General features: G+C 39.8%; 1 protein-coding gene across 2 annotated transcripts in view; it reads right to left on the reverse strand.

Moving 5' to 3' along the window:
• epas1b (endothelial PAS domain protein 1b) overlaps window positions 1-19,704 on the reverse strand; it is a 51,840-nt gene that overhangs the window by 13,093 nt on the left and 19,043 nt on the right. For both annotated transcript variants that reach the window (XM_031726642.2, XM_031726641.2), the window contains 6 exons: window positions 15,522-15,712; window positions 10,371-10,525; window positions 8,936-9,023; window positions 4,926-5,044; window positions 3,937-4,139; window positions 926-1,032 (listed from right to left, as the gene is read on the reverse strand). In XM_031726642.2, the coding sequence (XP_031582502.1) occupies window positions 926-1,032; window positions 3,937-4,139; window positions 4,926-5,044; window positions 8,936-9,023; window positions 10,371-10,525; window positions 15,522-15,712 (863 nt within the window). The remainder of the gene's footprint in view (window positions 1-925; window positions 1,033-3,936; window positions 4,140-4,925; window positions 5,045-8,935; window positions 9,024-10,370; window positions 10,526-15,521; window positions 15,713-19,704) is intronic.

Genomic DNA, 19,704 nt, shown 5'->3' on the forward strand with positions numbered 1-19,704 from the left:
TCTTTGTAACAAGGGCATTTTTTGCTGTGTACACACAGACACATACACAGCCATTATGTTGCAGGGGTGGTTTTAAGGAACTAAATTACCACTTTCCCTCGTGCACTGTCAAAGCCTCTAATGATACAGTACTGTCAGTGAAGAGAATAGCCATGACACTTCAGAGCCTTGTCCGCATGCACAGACACAAGCGTGCATGCGCACACACACATACATTGTTATTAGATTGTAATAGAGGCCACCTGGTCCCCTGTCCACTGTGTTTGTGGCACCAGATGTGCAAACCTCATCAGGCCATCAGTGGATGCACTTAATTTAATAACAGACATCTTAATACCATGCTGCTGCTCTTTACATACACACAAACATACACACAGACATCCACATATGTCTAAACAAGGATAAATGTATTTGTCTACCTAAAACATAAATAAATAAAAGAAAAGAAAAAGAAAATTTAATGAAACAAAAATGTCTGACAAGAAAAGCCCCTGATATCTTCACTCAATAAACTTTAGGCTGTGTTACTAGCTGACTGCAAGCTTGAAGCGTTTAGCTGATCTGGCTAGTGATTATGCAGGTTTTTACATCCTGATCACTAAAATTAGAGTTCATTTAGGGAATCCTTCAAAGTAAGTGCCTCAAATGTGCCATTTCAAGATGGCTGCCAATACTAACAAGCATGCAGAAAGGCTCTGATTTAAGCTCTTATTGTTTAAGAGCTGCTCCATATTTCATCAGGTTTTTGAACCAATCATCGCTTACTGCTACTAGCAAAATCTGAGGATACGCAGGCCCAGATCTTAGCTAAAGGAAAACTACACATGCAGATTGTGTTCATAGCTGAATGAGTGTCGCTTGTTTTGCTTCATATTTGATGTTTGAGGCGTTCAAAGTCTTTTTTAAGGTCCGAGCGTGTACTTACAGTTTTGATGACTCTTGGTGACACTGTCCGAGTCCAAGGCGTGGTAGAAGTCATAGATGGAACGACCCAGCAGATCCTCGGGAGTGTAACCCATCAACTCTGTTACCCTGTAACACAGACACAGACATACACATCTAATAAGACACGGGATTTTACTTATTATTTGAACTTTTCTCACATGTACGACTCAAAAGACAAATCCTGCACTCCATCCTGAACTTCAAAAGACATCATGTACCATTTGGAAATCCAACTGAGAGGTGGATAGTTTTCCAAAAATAAGAATTGCTCGTTCTGTCTCCAACCTCCCGGTGCTTCTGGGAACAGCTAATCTCTCGTCTCTCATCACAAGTTCACGTTGTTAATCAGGATTTTGCTGCTGGCTTTCAATAACCACGTTTATAAAACTCCCTTTTATTTCTCTCCAACTCTTTCGCCAGTAAGTAGAGGTTTTGAGAATAAATAACAGGATTACTGTAATCTGATTACAGGTGCACTAATTTAAATGAAGTTTTTGAGTGTTGAAAATAATTACATACTTAGCTTCAGGCTGTGTTGACAGCAAATACACTTATTTATATATGTTATTAACTTTAGTTCAATTTTGACTTCACTGAGAAGCCAACAATTAGGCCAAGGGTCAAAAGCAGAGCCTCTTCCAAACAAACTGTGCTGTGAGAACATGATCCAAACGTACAACAGGAAATGGGCCCCTGAAAACAAGGTTTTATCAGGATAAGGAGACCGGGGAGGGTAAACTGGGACCAAGAATGAAGATAAGTTGTACTTAACCCAAATTAAAGTGCTAGGAATGTGATTTTATTTAACTCCAACTGCCACCAAAATGTTTCACTCTGGCACGAGGATAGACCCCATCATCTTGGATAAGCAAGCTGCTGACTGAGTGGATGTGACTCAGAGTTTAGGGATAGGATACACCGCAGCATAAAAAAAGTTTTAAATTTCCAATAGGTATAAATGTACGCTTTCACTCCGTTTTATCCTATTTGTACCTCTGATCATCATACTCAACAATTTTTGATGTCAAATCAGTTAAAATACAGTTTTCATCATCTATATTGCCTTTGGATAGCTTTGGAGATGTGAAGCCAAAGTTTCATTGAGATGAACAGTCTGCGGATGATGATGAAGATGCGGTGGATTTATTGTGTGAAGGACAGAGTGAGAGGTCTGGTGATGCAGACCCTCAGATTGCGTAACGCTGACAGATGCAGTGGGGAAAGGGAGGGAAGGGAGGAAAGGGAGGGGATGAATGTCTGGAGGGAAGAGGAGTACATAGGCACAATGGTTAAAAAAAAAAAAAAAAAAAAAAGAGAGAGAGACACATGAAAAAAAAGAAAAAAGAAAAAATGCATTAAGGCCAGAGAGGAGAGTCAGAGTGCGGAAAGAGACGAAACAAAAGCATTAATAAAACATGGTCACAACTAAAATAGCGTCAAATTATAATAATGGTGAATACGATGGTGATTGCTTTCTTTTCTTTCCTTCCATTCATTTCCTCCATGTTAAGTAAATACAAGCGTTTCATTGTTATTTCTATGTTATTTTGCATCATGGTGTACTTTAGATATAAAAGTAACAAATGACAGTAAGACCAAAGCAGAAGAGCACATTACCCTGCGGGCGTCGTCTGCATACGAATGATTTTATACAAATGTTTGAGTTAAAACTCTAAAATTAATTAACACAGGAATCAACGGTACACAAATTGTATCTAACTGGGTGTATTATTTGGGTCAATGTCCCTGTATTACTGCTAAATCTACAACATGCACTGTAATAAGTAATGATTACTTGCATGACATTTCTGAGTGACACTTAAAAGTAACATAGTACACACAGAAGTGTTGTCCAAGTCTAAATTATCCAAGTTGTATAACTTTAGAAATTCCCTTTGTGTCCTTTTGTGTTTGTATTCCTTATACTGTAGAATTGAGAATATAGCCAATAGCCATACTTCATTTATAAAGCTTGTATTTAATCATAAAATGGACTTTCTTACGGTACTTAGTAAATTATAAAGAATCAACAGGGATATTGAGGGGAGGAAATGATTGTTCTTCTTAGGTCAAGCAGAGTTTAAGCAAACTAGAAGGTTAAACTTCTGATTGTTACCCCTCTTGAAGAACTAATTATTCCTAAGTGATAAGTCTCTGTTCTTGTCCTCTCTCTCTCCTCCTTTGTTTCCTCCATCTCTCACACTGCCAGGCATGAGCTGAAGAAACTTTCTGTCCCTCCTCTAATGAGTGTAAGTCTCTGCTGAGCCAGGAGGGTCGACCCACCTACAATAAACTCATTTGCGTAATTGGAGAGAAGATTTAGGCGGCTATTAAATTGCACTAAGAAGGGTGAAAAAGAAAATGGGCTCTTGTTTGTAGTGTGGTCACGCACAGACCTGTGCATGCAATACACAAAAGGAGCATTTCTCTTGCATGAGAAGCTTGATAAGATTACAGATTTGCGTGCATGCGATTGTGTAACACCAATCTGAAAATGCGTTGTGTTCCCTTCTCGTGCCAGTGGGAAAGAAATATCTGGGTGCAAACTATGCAGTTCTTTGGGTTTAAGATAGCTGCTTTTCATGCTGACGCAGAAGTGACGAGTGATAACTGACATGATGTCAGATGTCATTTTGTTTGGCAGCTTTAAAAATGTTTCAGCTTTCAGGCTTTTTCACGCTCTAATCCACGGTCATTAACATTTGGCACGCTCTGACAACGTCATGACAGCGCCTTATTAATTTATGTTTCATCACCAACTTCTATTTTCTTACCTGCTAAGTGAACACACTGCAATCGCTCAAGTCTTCTGTGTTTGTGTGTGTGAGAGACTTTATGGGTTATGTTTTAATTGGCAGCAGTCCACAATGTGAATCTGCTGCTCTACTGAACTCTGCTGAGGTTCAAACCAAATATAGGTGCATAATACATGCTTTGGTGAATATATTTTTATCATTTAATAAGAAATCTAAAAAATATGTTTCAGCCTACCTCTCGTCACAGTAGGTGAATTTCATGTCCATGCTGTGTCTGCTCAGGAAGGTCTTGCTGTCCAGCGGCGTGTCGATGTTGGACGGGTGTGGAATCGGTTCGCACATCAGGACAGCGCATGTGAGCGGAGGCTCTTTGAAGCCGCACAGCACTCGTGGAGGGCAGCTGTTGTACATCCTCAGTTGTCCAGTGCAGTGGAGCACCTGAGGAAGAGCAGCAGAAGTGCAGATGAAGTTTACACAGTGTCACAGTTACCCCTGTGGTGAATAACATGCAGCCATAGCGCGATTATTACAGTTTTCCCTATCTTGAGTGTTCATTATTTACCATGACGAAAACACCTATTGTAGTGGTGTCTTTTTTGGCAGACATTTTCCCCCCACATTAGTTGATATTAATGGCCAGGGCTGCGATAGTTACTCAAAAAACTGTAAAGTACTACACATTACTTCTTACCTTTGAAAATAATGCTTTGCATTACTGCTATACAACCCAGAGAAAGCATTTCTCTACACTATTTGTTACACTACTTTTGTGTTGCTGCACAAGATTGCTTGTGGAATTGTTTTTTAAGGATATAACATTAAACTTTTAATATGGGCTGCTTGACTTCTACCAGCATCATGAATTGCTCTAAAACAGGAGTGAGGGAACTCCAGGCCTCAAGGGCCGGTGTCCTGCAGGTTTTAGATCTCACCCTGGGTCAACACACCTGTATCAAATGATTAGTTCATTACCAGGCCTCTGGAGAACTTTAAGACATTTTGAGGAGGTAATTTAGCCATTTAAATCAGCTGTGTTGGATCAAGGACACATCTAAAACCCGCAGGACACCCCAGCCCTTGAGGCCTGGAGTTCCCCCACCCCTGTTCTAAAATCTAAACCTACCTGTATCCAATATCTGGCTAAATCTATTCACAATGTAATAATCTCATTTTGTGTATGCAGTTGCTGCAGATGTGATGCTTTGTAGATATAGCAGCTTTTACCTTCCAGCTGGCTGACTTGAGGTTGACGGTGCGTCCTCTGTTGGTCACCGTGCATTTCATCCTCATGAAGAAATCTCTCTCTGTGCTCAGCTCTTTGCCTTTTTTACCGAAGCCACTTCCTGGAAGACAAAAAAGTGTGTCAGAAGTCATCATCTGAATCATCATACAATAATACAATGTCACCGAGCAGGGGCAAACATAAATGAGCATTTAAATGATTCAGATCCTGCTCTTGTGAACAGCTTTTTAGCTTTTTGCACAGTATATAAAATTCCCTTGACATTAAAGCATAGTAATATATGGATCCTATAAGTATGAGGAGATTTAAAACAAAGTTCAGTGTCTTTTTTTTTTGCAATATAATAAACTGGAAGTTCACTTCCTTTATCTCCCTTCCAGCTTAGTCACATAGGACTTGGAAAGTAGGCCAAGCTGTTACATCACAAGGTCAGAGTTCAGCCCCGGAGCTGCAGCCACAGAGCAAAGAGAAGTGTGTCTTTTGTCAAACTCCACTCTTAAAAGTGTGTCTTTATCTCCATATGGTTACACTTGAGCAAAACAAACACCACATAAATGTTTCCCCGCGACACTTACAAGCACGTTCATGTTCAGATGTGAATGAGTGTGGAGTGAATGTGCGTTAAATAGAAAGGGTCTATAAATCAGAAGGTATTGTTCTGCTTGTGTGCTTTGTGGTCACTGCTGATAAGAGTTATCAACCACAGCACAGCGAGTGTGACCCTGTGTGTGTGCAGGAGAGAGAGAAGGAGTAGAAAGTAGATTCACAGACAGAAAACATGTAGTATGGGTGTACTTCTGGCTCTGCTTTGCACTGCATGTGTAACATACTAAGGTCACTATCTCTACCCCATAATGCCTTGTGCCTCTCTCAGCGCCTTTTCTCGTCTGCTCTTCCTCACGGTAGCAGCTCTTATCGGCTTTCCTTCGCCTTTGCACATGCACTTTACAACTCCTCTACTTTATCTGTCTATAGGTTGCTCTCTGTATGACCTTTGAACTTTTGTTCTCATGTTGTTTTTTTCCCTTGTGAACCCATCAGATATAGAATATTAATAACCACACTCTGTTCATGTTTTGAATTGTTTTGCATAGATCATTTCTGTCCCACCAGTAAAAGCAGGAGAGTTGAATGGCTCTGAAACAGTAAGAGCTGCAAGGCTGTACAAAGCATGTGGAAGATGTCAGGCGTTACACAGATTTACTACTTCAGAAGAATGATTTTTCATCCTCAAGTAAACTCAGAGGATATAGATGTCTGAGGGTCCATTAAATACTTTGGTCAACTCCTAGATAAGACAGCTGCTGACAACAAGCTGACAGTACTGTGGAATATCATCGTCCTGTAGGATTGTGCATGGTTTTTTACAAGCCCCTGAACTTTCCTCTAGCACCAAAGCCAGCCAAACACTTCTAACTAATCTACATTGGCCTCAGCATTGAGCCACTGGTACATGAAGTGAAGAACCTGTCGAGGTTATATTAGACCTAAGCTAAAGTGTACATGTCTGCAAGTATGCACGGTGTGTTTAAGTCAGTGTTGACATCACCCACACTACACTACAACACACCAACCACGCTTGAATCTTCCATATGCATAAGTATCTGCAAAGGCATATCAGTAACTATGCATTCAGTTTTCGGAAGTTCAAAAGTTTTTAGGAAGAAAATGGACAGGGCAGGGATTTTAACAACTTTTACGACAACCAAACATCTCCAAAAAAAAAGAAAAGAAAAAAAAAAGACAAATGGCAGCTCTTGGCTAGATATGTTGTAGTCTAACCAAGGACAAGCAGTGAACAGTGATGCAAATGGGGCATATAGAAGAGCTAATACAGAAACAAACTGCAGAAACCCTTAATGCTAGTTTAAATAAAAAGGTGGCAGAATGCTGTAATGGGTTCCTGGAAAAATAAATAAAAAGGTGGAAAGCGAGCATCAAAACTGAACCACAAACCAAAGGAGGGCTCTTCTGATAAATTATATATATATATTTTCACATAAACAACCCAATCTGGGGGAAACAAGGCAGAGGGATGCATTATAGGAAGAAGACAAGCTAGCAACGGTAATGTGATACCCGCCATCGTGATCTGCTGGGATGTAAATTTTGACACATCCTTTTCATGACAGTGCGAACTCCTGAATAATCATTTAAGTTAATTTAAATTCCTCAGACCCTAAAAAGTGAGCATTTATCTGATGGAATTAGCCACAGACATCAAATCGAGTCAACGCCTGGACCAGTGAGACGTGTTTGGGCAGCACAAGGGATTTTGTTAATTATATGGCTGAACTGTGTATGCGGGGATAAAGGGCATAAAAAAATAAATTAAAAAAAAAAAAATCACACTATTAAGAAGAAGAAAACATGCTTATTATGACTTAATGTCATTACAAAAAAAAAAAGTCAAAGTTAACACAGTCATTGTATCCCTCGGCCCACATGACAGGAGTTGGAAAGTAAGCCAAGCTGTTACATCACAAATGAGAGTTCAGCCTTGGAGCGATGCCTCAGAGCCAAGAAATTAAGTGTCTCTTGTGTCAAACTCCAAACTCACAAGTCTTTATCTCCGTATAGCTAAGGTTGAGCAAAACAAACACCAGACGAACGTCTCTTCAGGCCAAAAACAACTGCGAACGTTAATATGTGAATGACTTTGAGTGAAAGTTTGTTAAATAGAAACAGGTCTATAAAATATAAAGTATTGTTCTACTTGCAAGTTTTGCGGTCAGTGCTGATAAGTGTTATCAACACTCTGTGTTCTTATATTCTATATATACACATGCAGCGGAAAAAGAGTTGGAATTCTCAAAAAAAAAAAAAAAAAAAAAAAAAAAAAATCACATAATACTGCCTCAGAGTTTGTTTGCGTTAACATCAGCTGATGATATTTTATTTCACTGGAGTCACGCTGCGGATACGTAACACCAGTGTGACTCCACACACTGAAGTCACACTGGTGTTACTTGTCCACAGAAATGTCCAGAAAGCAGCAAACTAACATAATATTGGTTTATTGTACGGTCTTTTATAATTGATGTGACTGTTGTTGCGATTTGGCACTACATTAAAAAAAATGATTTGAAATCAGAAACAACTAGAACTAAAATACAAACTCTAACATGATTGGGGGAAGTTTACTTAGATTAAGCCTCCAGTTATCCGGCATGGCTTCAAAGTTACATAATCTCAAAATGCTGTAAAAGTGGACCTGATGAACCACTGCCACGATTTCAAATAATGAGGTCAGAGTATGTACAGGCAATTAATATGAGGCACACTCTCAGGTTTAGATAATACCCGGTTTAACACAGTTTCTTTTGCTCTTGTTACTGTATGATGTCATTGTGAGTAGATTTCCCAATATGGTCATGAAAGCGGCCTCAATAGGCAGGGTGACCATAAATGAGGAGGAGATGATTTCAGACAGAATGAACTGAAGGGCGAACTGTTCCTTTACTAACAATATGAAGTTGGTAATGAGTATTACAGGTGACCTTTAAATGTTTCCAGTCTGAATCAAAGCTTAGGAATCCTGTCTTCTGGGCTCGAAGACTTAACTATTTGTATTGTGAGCACATCTTTTAAATATAATTTTTTTATTATTATTTTTTTAATTTGCGTGGTATTAATGCTCTCCAGTGATTGGCTTAATTTGTTTTCTGTTACATAGGTCTTTCTATGATCTCCTCATGGTGACATGGGTGGGACAAAACATCAACTTTGTACACAGGATATCCTATTATCTAATGGGCAGCTTAGCTTGTGAATTGCTGAGCAAATTTATTCTTTTATTGAGTAGATAAGACTCCACAGACATTCCTCTACTTTATTTCAGGGGGTATTTTTTGATAAGGAGGAGAATGAAAAGATCACTTGTCATGTCAGAATGACTGCATATTTTTTTTAATCAGTAAACCATAATCAGGTGTATGTAACGGCTGTCATACGTGGATAGAGGATAATGCGTATGAGATTGTGTACTAACCAGTCGTCTTCAGACTGAGGTTTTCTCTGATCTCATCATGGTCACATGGGTGAGTGAAGTCAAAGATGCTGTGACCAGTAAGCTCCACCTGAAAAACAAAAAGCAAACAAATAAATAAAAATCCTGAAATAAGGAACGTTAAATAAAGACATACAATTGCCTTTCTGTTACGGTTTTCTCTACATTTTACAGTAGTTGTCCCATCAGTTAGACATGCTGCATATTTCTTTTTCTGGCACCAGCACCAGCAGTTTGCTTGGGATAAATAGATGAAGAGGGGGTAGTGAGCGTGAGTAATGGCGGCCGCCAGGAATGAACAAATGCACAAAAGTGTGTCACCTCCAGAAACACAGAATGCTTCAACACTAAACAAACAAAACTAAAGTTAAGCAGCTTGTGATTGTAATCCTCTGATAACCAGTCAAGCTGCACTTTCTATGCAGTTTATATTTGCCCCATATAATATGAAATATGTGATGAGCACACTGACAGAATTTAATTTGGACATCAAAGACAAGTGTCCAACCAAAAGTGAAACGTGTTCTCCTTCTGTTCCACAGCAATGGTGTAAGGGGTGAAGAAAGACCACAAAGTTTTTGGACAAATCTTCTACCACAAATGATACATTCTTTCAGGAACATCGAGTTCAAGCAAATGGGTCAGAAGGACAGCCTGAAATCAGAAAGCTGAGGGCAGCGCAGGGTCACAAAGCAGAGGTTTTGTTTCATCATTTACAGTAAACTTCTCCTTTATGATTTGCTGCTAAAGTTGGTGTCAGAGAGGGTGGGGAAAGAAAATGCACAATGTGTTTATAGTTGAACCTCACCGTCTTGACTGAACACACACACTGCATGAGAAGCATTTCACACAAACACACCCCACTCTCTCTCTCTTGGCTACCCGTTAACATCCACATACCATAATAGACCCATTTCTGTAATATACTTACACATCTCTATTATTGCTAATTTATATTGTAATATATCTATATCACGACTAAAGCACTTTCTGGATGGATGCAAACTGCATTTCGTTGCCCTGTACCTGTGACATGTGCAATGACAATAAAGTTGTATTCTATTCTATTCTATCCACATCTGCGTCCTGTCTGACTGGGTTAATGTCTTCCTTCCAATCTTCTTGAGAAGTTAAAGAAAATTTAAAAAAATCTATCCACATGTCACGTGCAAAGATGTTAGGCGTTGGTGATGTTTATGACCACTCAAAGCACTTTAAACTACAAGCCAAATTCAACTGTATTTATATGGCACTTTATTCTGTGTCTGTGGACACCCCCCGCCCCCCACAAAAACAAAAAAAGCATCAACTATGACTGCGTGGAAATAAACAGGAACTGATCACATTTAGAAGCCGATGTGACGCTGAAGTGTCTGCACATGTCTGTTTATTTTAGTGTTCTTTAATGGCTGTGTACCTGCGTGAGTCCCATGAATTTGTTGATGTTCTCGGACAGGAAGATCATGTCACCATCTGATGTTACCACAGTGATGAAGCCCTCCAGAGACTTCAGGTACAGGCTGTCCATCTGTCCATTGTCCTCGCCGTCGCTGCTGCTGTTGCTGCTGCAGCCTGGAGGGAGAGACAGCAAATAGGAGACGCTCACAAATTGTTTCTCTCATTCAGTGCTGATTATAAATGGATATCATTGTAAATCTGTGTGTGTTTGTGTGCACGCATCAGGCTTGTTTTCCCTCTTGAAGCTTTGGCTCGGGGACAAAACAAACCACTGTAGCTTCTTCCTGCGTCTCCGGCCACCCCTGATCCTCGACCCTGACAAACTGCAGGCAAACTGCTCAAGCGCACCGCTTTTAGGACATAACTTGCAATTATGCTCAAATATACTCAGCGCAGTATCCAAACATTTACACACAGTAACTCCAGTCTGTCCACAGTGTCTTGTTTCAGCTAATTGATAGAAAAAAAACACCTCTAGCCTCGAGCTGGCCCCAACTCAAGAGGCAGGGCGTATGTGTTTGCAGACGCTGGCTTCACGCTGAACAAAGCCCAGTAGTTGATGGGGGTGGAGGGTGGGAAGCTTGCAATTCCTCCAGTGTGTTTCCCTGAGATAAGAGAGAGCAACTCTCAAGGCTCCCAGCGAGGCCTGGGGCTTGAGTTTGGAGCTGGGCCCAGATAGCATTAGCCCCTGGGGGACCTGGAGCTTTCACAAGGGCCCCAGGGAGCTGGGGAGACTCTCAAGGCTCTGTCCAAAGACCAGCGCCACCTTTGGCCTAAATACTAAGCTGTGATTACCAGTCATTTGGACTGAGTTGCACTTTTCTTCTCTGTGCTGTTCTTTGGTTGCGTAACTGCCCTCGTTTCAGAATAATGGGGAGCAGAACAGAGCGTTTGATAGGGACAGCTGCTGCTAAGATAATCATTTCCCCTCTATTTTCTGACATTTGTCCGGTCATACTGGACAGAATGAAGGGACAGAGCAGTGAGGCAAAATGAGTTTCTCACAGTATGAACTCAGAACATTATGTGACTGTCATAGTGGGAATTCTTTTTCCACCATTTTCCTGTTCATCACATTTGTAAAGACGGAATATCTGGTGTATGCTTTCACATGCCAAACAAAAAAGTCAGAATTTAGGGTGTGCTACACCTTAGGACGCCACAAAAGAAAACCTTGACAATGTCACCTACCCGATGTGGGCTTCAGGGACTGAGGCTCAAATGAGCATCTATTTTTTTGGTTAGGATTTGATTTTAAAACGAGGACAAGAAAACATGAAACTGAACAAAAACAATATTTTCTTTCTTTCTTGTTGATAGAGCCTAAACTGTCAGAATAGAACCAAGAATAGAAAAAAAAAAGAAGATCCATATGCACATCTCCAGTTGGAGAGTTGTGTGTCATTTATGCGCATGTTACTAAAGCAGTAACTTAACATAAAAAAAAACTCTACTGAAAACATCTGTTACAATAGTTGTTTGGAAATTTCTATACTTTTTCCCTTTTTTTTGGTCAATCTACTTTTTATTCTACTCCTTATCCAGTCGCTGGGGTTGCTGGAATGCTGGAGCATATCCTGGTTGTCATGAAAGAGACGACGGGATACACCCTCGACACATCGCAACGCTAACCATGAGAAACATTCAACCACTCATGCCCACATTCACACCCAACGGCAATCACCCATTAACAACAGGCAGGGCTCCGCTGGATAGTGGGTTCAAACTTTTAATACTTTTTTTTTTTTCTTTTTGACTGACGATTTAAGACAATCCCAGTCTTGGTCAGGGGATCAGGTGGTTAGAGCCAGTCTTGTGTCACTAAGACCCTGAACTGATGCTGTGCTCATAATTTTAGTTTTAAAACAATAAAATAGGCTATAAACACTTAACACACTTAAGTATCTCAAGTATATTTATTTTGATTTCCATTAACTTTTCTAGTCTCTGAGGGAGCCGCATTCTCAAAATATGTTATAAAAGCATGTATAAAAAAATATATATAAAAGTAGTTGCTTAAAATCTGGGAAAATATTTATTAAAGCATGAGGAGCAGGAGGAGTAAAATGAAGAGACGTGATCAGGATTTCAGCATGTTCTATCATATATTACAGCTGTACGTGGTGCAAATATGTGTTTATTTTGAATTATTTATCTTAAGTTATATGCTAAGAAAACGTTAAGCATACTAAAGATACTTTTTTAAAAACATAAATTATTAATATATTATGAACTCAATTGAGGGAACTTGCAATTTGCCAGATAACAAATGGCGTACAGATGGAAACGAAATATTTGGCCATCTGATCAAAGGGCAGTAAATCAGTATATTTCCCAAAATGTAGGACTCTACTTCAAACACAGCTGGGACCACTGCAATTAGGAACGCATATGTTTCACAGTATTTTGATCCAAGTTAAGTCAAAGTCAAGACAAAAATACAGCTGAATCCTTTGAGTACCTTCTAATCAGTACATCAAAGTTCATCAGGTCCCAACTGAGCGTAAGTTACATAAGGGAGGTGTTCCCTACAGCAGCTTGTATATGTGCTCTTGGGTGCATATACAGTATGTTTGTGTGTTTGTGAGCGTGCATTCCAGCATGTTTGGCGCCAAGGCAGTCGGCTGTTATGGCTAGCAGGGGTAATGCCAGCACCAGCCGAACGATGGGCAGAGCTCTTCGTTTCCTCCGCAATCTCTCCTTCCATCATGGAGCAATCAGACCGGCCTGATAATACTGTATCTGCAGCTGCATCTCACGGATCTCCTTGTGCTCTCCTCCCCTCTCACCCGCTGCTTTCCTACCCTCATTACCTTTACAGCTCCTCCCCGTGCACGCCTCCTCCTCCTCCTCCTCTCGTTCACACTTGTTAACCTCTCTTTCCCCTCATCTCCCTTTACATACATCTCATACATACTCCCCCCACCACCACCTCAAGTTCCACCCCTCTTCCAACACCCCCTTAACACTTCTTTATCTATGCGAGCACGTCTGACAACCGCTACTGGAATTTCAGGAAATGTTAATTACCCTAAATTGGTTGTGTCACCCAAATTACTTTTGAACCCTGCTTTTGAGTGCTTTGAGAAAGTTTCAGTAGCTACCATTGTGTTTGGATGGAGGCAGATGTTTTACAGGTGGATATCTCAAAATCTTGGAATTTGAAACTGAAACCATTTGCATTTTTATCTCTTTTTGTGGTTAACCAACCTTTTAACCTCGGGCAAAACGCACGACGAATGTGCTGCTGGATTGCTTTTTTTTTTTTTTCCTATCTTTGTAAAACACCCTGATTAATTGTTCTTTTTTTAGTGGAAACTCAGCCCATATTCTACATCTTTATCAAGCATAGATTTAATTTGTGTAATTTGTGCGCTTTAAAATCCTTAAAACTACTTGAACTGCTAAATGAATAAAGAAACGACACATTAATGTACAGATTAATGACCGTCTACAAAGAAGAAATGGGAAGTAGTGATCATTGTTATTTAAGGAAGCACTGGTTGAATACATGGCTATTTCCTCTGCGAACAATGAAAGTAGTCAATTATAAATAAAGAGCAATAAATAGACAAATCAAAAGTTACATAAGAATAGACTAATGGCAGTGTAAAGATTTACAGATAAGTTTAAGCTAAGGCATTAATCACAGTGCTTTCCTGTGTTTTATTACAATGGTGTCGTAGAGCTGACAGCTTTTATTAATTGCTATAAAAATGGTTCTAAAAGAAATTATAAATCAGGTCAGCTCACAAAGTGTGAATGATAGGAATTATTTAAATTACATGCCAACATTTTTTTTCTCCTCCATGTGTTATAATGATACAGTCAATAAAACAAAAAACAAAAACTAAGACAGTAATTTAAATCAGCAACAACCTGAATATTGCTCATCTGTGCACAAACAGCTTTGACTTTAAAGATATCATGGGGAAGTTTACCAGCATACAGGTGTCAAAGGTTAAAAGCTCACTTTACTACCTCCTCCCCTGTGTGAACTCAAGTTTTCTAGCTCTATTAAGGAAAAATAAACATTTTTTTTAACAAGCTGCAGTGCTGACAATTGACATTGGTTGTTAAATTTGGTGATTCTCTGATCTCACTTCGAGACACGGACGCAGTGGAGGAATTCTAGAACAATAGGTCTGATTCTTTGTCAAGCTTCCTCAGCTTCTAATTTTAACTAAGACGAGAGGAAGGAGGAGAAGTGCAAAGAAAGACGCCAGCAAATACTTTCCTGCTTTACTGGACAACTCGACATAGCAACAGACACACACACACACACACACACACACACACACACACACACACACACACACACACACACACACACACACACACACACACACACACACACACACACACACACACACACACACACACACACACACACACACACACAAATCTGTGATAACACGTCAAAGAAGCTGCTGGAGGGAGGCGGTCTGCCGTTTGCATTTTTTCCCCTTTGTTTAACGAATTAACATTCACTGCACGGAAGCTTGCACCGATTTGCATTTAGAGGTGTGTGACAAATTAAAGGAAAAAATACATATGGTCTTGGTAAAGAGCTGATGTGCTGTAAGAACATCTTCAGAGCACCTTGGTATTGACACACTAAGAACTCTACTGACGGGATGGCCAATTCTCCCAAGTTCATTCGGTTCTCCTAGAGGTAGTGAGTCCTGTCTGGAGGACCAAAATCGTACATATTTGACAGCAAAGACCAACCACAGCATTGGTGGCAACAAAAGTTGCCTCAAGGTGCTTTATATTGTAAGGTAGACCCTACAATAATACATACAGAGAAAATTCCAACAGTCACATGACCCCCAATGAGCAAGCACTTTGGCGATAGTGGGAAGGAAAAACTCCCTTTTAACAGGAAGAAACCTCCAGCAGAACCAGGTTCAGGGAGGGGCGGAGCCATCTGCTTTGACCGATTGGGGTGAGAGGAGGAAGACAGGATAAAAGACATGCTACAGACATGCATATGACTATGTTCATAACTGAACCCAAGACAGGAGTTTCTATTTCCCCCTTTAATTTGTCACCCATTTGCATATTTGTGTGCGTCTGTGTGTATCTGCCTGTGGTGTAGTGTTCGTACTTATGGCGAGCAGCTTGCGTGTACGGAGGAAGCTGATAGCGAGCCTCATGATGGATGCCTTGTCCAGGTGAGCGCTGACGCTGTGGGGTAAAGGCAGCTGGTGGGCCAGCTCGTAGAACACCTCCGTCTCTTTGCTGCGCCTGCAGCGCGCTGCATCGCGAGACTTCTCCTTACGTCTCTCTGAGCTGCTCCTGCGCCACAAAACACAGACGGGCAAATGGTCATTTAAACATGAACAATGACACATAATCATACGGTTACTCTGGAAGTCAGTTTGCTTAATGACACAGTCGGTCTTCGTTAATAATTATATTTCAGGTTCTTCTGTATCGTTCAGCAGTTAATCTTCCATGAATGCACTCACTGTCTGGGGTCTTTAAAATTTCCTACTTGACCTTGCTGCCGGCACACCACAGTATAAAGAAACCAATCTCATAAATCCCCATGTGATTCGACAAGCACCAAATGTGCCCGTTTCAAAGGGGTTCGCTCACAAGTTCGAATACAATGCATCATTCAGTATAAATACAAAGAAGTGGTTGGTTTATAAAGCTTTTCTGCAGCCCTGAGGTACAATAATTGCTCTTTTTTTTCCCCCCTGAAAAATGAGGACTTACATATTTCCACATCAGAAACAAATTGGGCCATGTGGAGATATCAGCAATATCAGAAATTCACATCAATGATACAACAAAAAGAGCTGTAGAAATGTTATTGTGCTGCCTTTGTTTTTGCAACCCAGTACACATGAATTCACTTTTTTGATAAAGTTACGCAAACATATTCAGTATTCAAAAATGGCACCAATTTTTGTTAAATCTTATGCTGTTGCAAACCTATTAAGCAGTTTTTAAATCAGGCTCGGTTGGCAATTCCACACATGTAGCTTTTATGTCCTAAATAATGTATTCATTTAGAGAGCGGCTATAAGATAACGACCCAGGCACCAAGACTTGCTTCTTAAAGGACTACGATTGAACCTGAATTTCACTTTGTGTGAGCTTGACATCAGTTATTGACCGTCATACACAGAAACAAACACCTCAGCAGCTCCTGCTTTTGGTATCGCTTCAAAGCCTATCAGTGTCTGTCAGTACAGAAGGGGACATCCCTGTTTGAGATAAAGCAGAAAGCCAGTTCAGTTCAGCAGTGGGCAGTCCGGCTGGTTTAAGTTGCAGAAACGGTTTCCGTGTAATGGAAAGAAATAACTTGTATAACGAGTAAAGACACTGCAAGGCAGAACTACAGAAGGAACACGAAAAAGATGTATTTAGAGATAAGAAAACAATAACTTATGACGCGACACCATTTCCTTCACTTCCTGCATGAAGAGATCAGTCACCAGGCCATTAACGCAAACACTGTATATCTATGACAAACACACATATGTACTCGCTGAAACAGCACACTTCAAAACTCATCACAACACAATCCCTAATCTTTTTACTTGTGTTGTAATTAAAATGAAAACTTAGCATTCAATCCATTTTCTGAAATTAAAAGATCATTTTATGAGAAAAAAGTGAAATGTGAAAAAAATGCATTAAACTTGTTATAAAAGATGTTCATCCTGGCTTCTGATTTGAATACTCACTAAAATTCAGTCCCTAACCAACTAAAGACTGGCTTTTCTCAACTTTTTGCACTTGATGTTAAAAGAACAATTATAATATCTTAAAAATAACCATCCCACTGGTAACTCATTCACCTCCTGTGTCCACTTTCATGCATATTTTTGTTCAACTTTCTCATTCGTATTTAGATTTAGTGAAACCTATTGAGCAAAATTCAATTTGAACTTTGCCAACAGGAGGATGATGCAGCATGTTTGGAGTCTGTGTTCCATGCGAGGGAAATGGGTTTTAATAGATGTAAATTGGTCTTTAAAAATAACATTTAAATTGGCAACCTGCTTAAAGACGTGTAGGCAGGTGATTATTTTAATTTCCTCTGGTTAATGCATTTGTTGTTTGAGGGAGAGAGCTTTTGCTCACAGCACCAAGGTTCCAAGAGAAAAGCATTTACTTCAACAATCAAATTGCAATCTGAAAATCTTTTCATGGCGGTCAAACTATAGCAAAAATGCTGCCAACAAAGCCTACACAAGAGCGGGCCAAATTATGTCAGCAAGCAGAACTCGGGGTAATTTTCCATGGATATGGTTTCTTTTTTTGGCTCCGGGCTCTGAAAAAGAAATGCATCAGATTTGGACGTGAAAGCTCAAATAGACAAACAGTCCTAGCTTAATCGCTGATCCAAGAGAGCAGCACAACAATCCATATTAGGACATCACACGTGGAGTTTGGCTTTATCTGGGCTCCCTCGTATGCTCAAATTCAACTCTTAGTCACTGTATACCGTCTGCACAACGTGTGACTGGTAAGGTTGCGCAACAGCGTTCAGATTTATATGAAAAAGCTGCAAAGCAACAGCAGCAGGAGAAGAAACTGATAGAAGAATGCTGCTGGATGGAATAATAAAACCGTGGTAACATCATAATACCAGACTCATCATGCACCATTTAAATCCACTGAATCACCTCTGCAGAAATACCTGGACAGGAACAGCATGATTATGCAACAGGTGTCACTATAAATAGGACCGTGACCAATATGGATACACAGCAGAATACAGCATAGTTCTGGGGGGTTTTTGCAGTTACTGCAGTTTCTCACTCAACCACCTGAGGATGACTCCAAAAGAGACAATTGCCATAGACTTTCATATTATTTAGAGTCTGTTACAAAAATCAGTTTTCATCTGTATAGCAGTTTACTCCCTTTAGAATTACTTAATAGAAGACTTTTTTTGTTTTTCTAATTTATTCGTTAAAATTTTTTTAAGGCTTATACTCTCTTTTGCTTGTTTATTGTAGTTTATTGTAGAAATACCCATCTATAAAGTCTTGGCTCCAGTTCTGGTGGTGTAGTACTTTATTTGGGCATTAAAAAGCAGGTATCTGCAACTTAAGTTCATAAAAGTGTATTAGCTTGGCTTTGGGATATCAATTCTCAGGTAAAACAGCTTTTAATTCGTTTTTTTTAAGTAACAAAATTTACTTTAAAATTTCTTAAGTAACAAGACAAACATTTTTAAAATCTCCATCCTAAAAATGCAGAAAAAAAAAAGCTAACTAAAATAAAAGTTCCAATACAATTAAGTGGGACCTTTCTCATACAGATTTAAATTGAGCATTTTGTTCTTTAACAAGAGCCAAAAACAGGTTAAATTTAAAAAACAAAACAACAAAAAAAAACACAAAAAAAAAAGTGCTGTGAACAAAGAGCTTTTTTACCCTCAGATCTGTGAGCAGGCTCTACGGAAAAGATAACTTTACAAACCACAACAGACGAGGTGAAGCTCCGCTGAACTTCACATGCCCCCTTGTCAGTGGTGACGTGGTTTATCAGACTTGATCACATCTGTGGCAGAACTGCAACATGCAGGGCCAGAAAAAAAATGTAACAGTGCAGAAGAAACAAATATTTTGGCACCAAGGTTAAAAGGTAAAGAAGCCAGACGCCTTCACACCGTATAAGATCTCTTCTGAAGCTGAGACTTAAAACCCACTGAGATAAGAGAATAAAGTGCCAAATTAAACACCTGATGAAATACTGAACCAAGTGAGATGACTAAAGAAGTGTTTTGTTGCTAAGGTCGAACAGCAGAAAACGTCATGGGAAACTGGAGAAAGACCTTCCTGCATGCCCATATAGAAAGTGTACATTGAACCATTCAACCGTTGTGCATACCGATGCTTTACACAACACAGCAGCTAAATGCCAGGACAAATGGCAGTCGTGGACGTGTTTACATTATTTCATACAGCGGCAAGTACATATAGGAGGACATTTTATCACCACTTGGATCAGATTTACAGTCTCGGTGAAGGAACTCTGATGGGGGTGGGATCACTGCTGTTTTAGGACATTGTAGGGCTTTTAAAAGTGTTTTTACTGACTCTCATAGATTTCAATATATTACTGGTTTCCAATATTCAGCTTACACTTTATTTAAGATACTTTAGATGACTCTTGGTGAAAAACACTTGCTACCTTTGCATGTGTATTGAGTGGTTTTCACATTTCCATGAGCCCTGGCTCGATGACACATATCCCTTTGCCTCAGGAAGGGCATCCAGGGTAAAAAATTATTTAAAAAACAAAACAATCTGCCAAATCAA

The sequence above is a fragment of the Oreochromis aureus genome, linkage group 13, assembly GCF_013358895.1.
Source record: "Oreochromis aureus strain Israel breed Guangdong linkage group 13, ZZ_aureus, whole genome shotgun sequence".
NCBI classification, from domain to species: Eukaryota; Metazoa; Chordata; class Actinopteri; order Cichliformes; family Cichlidae; genus Oreochromis; species Oreochromis aureus.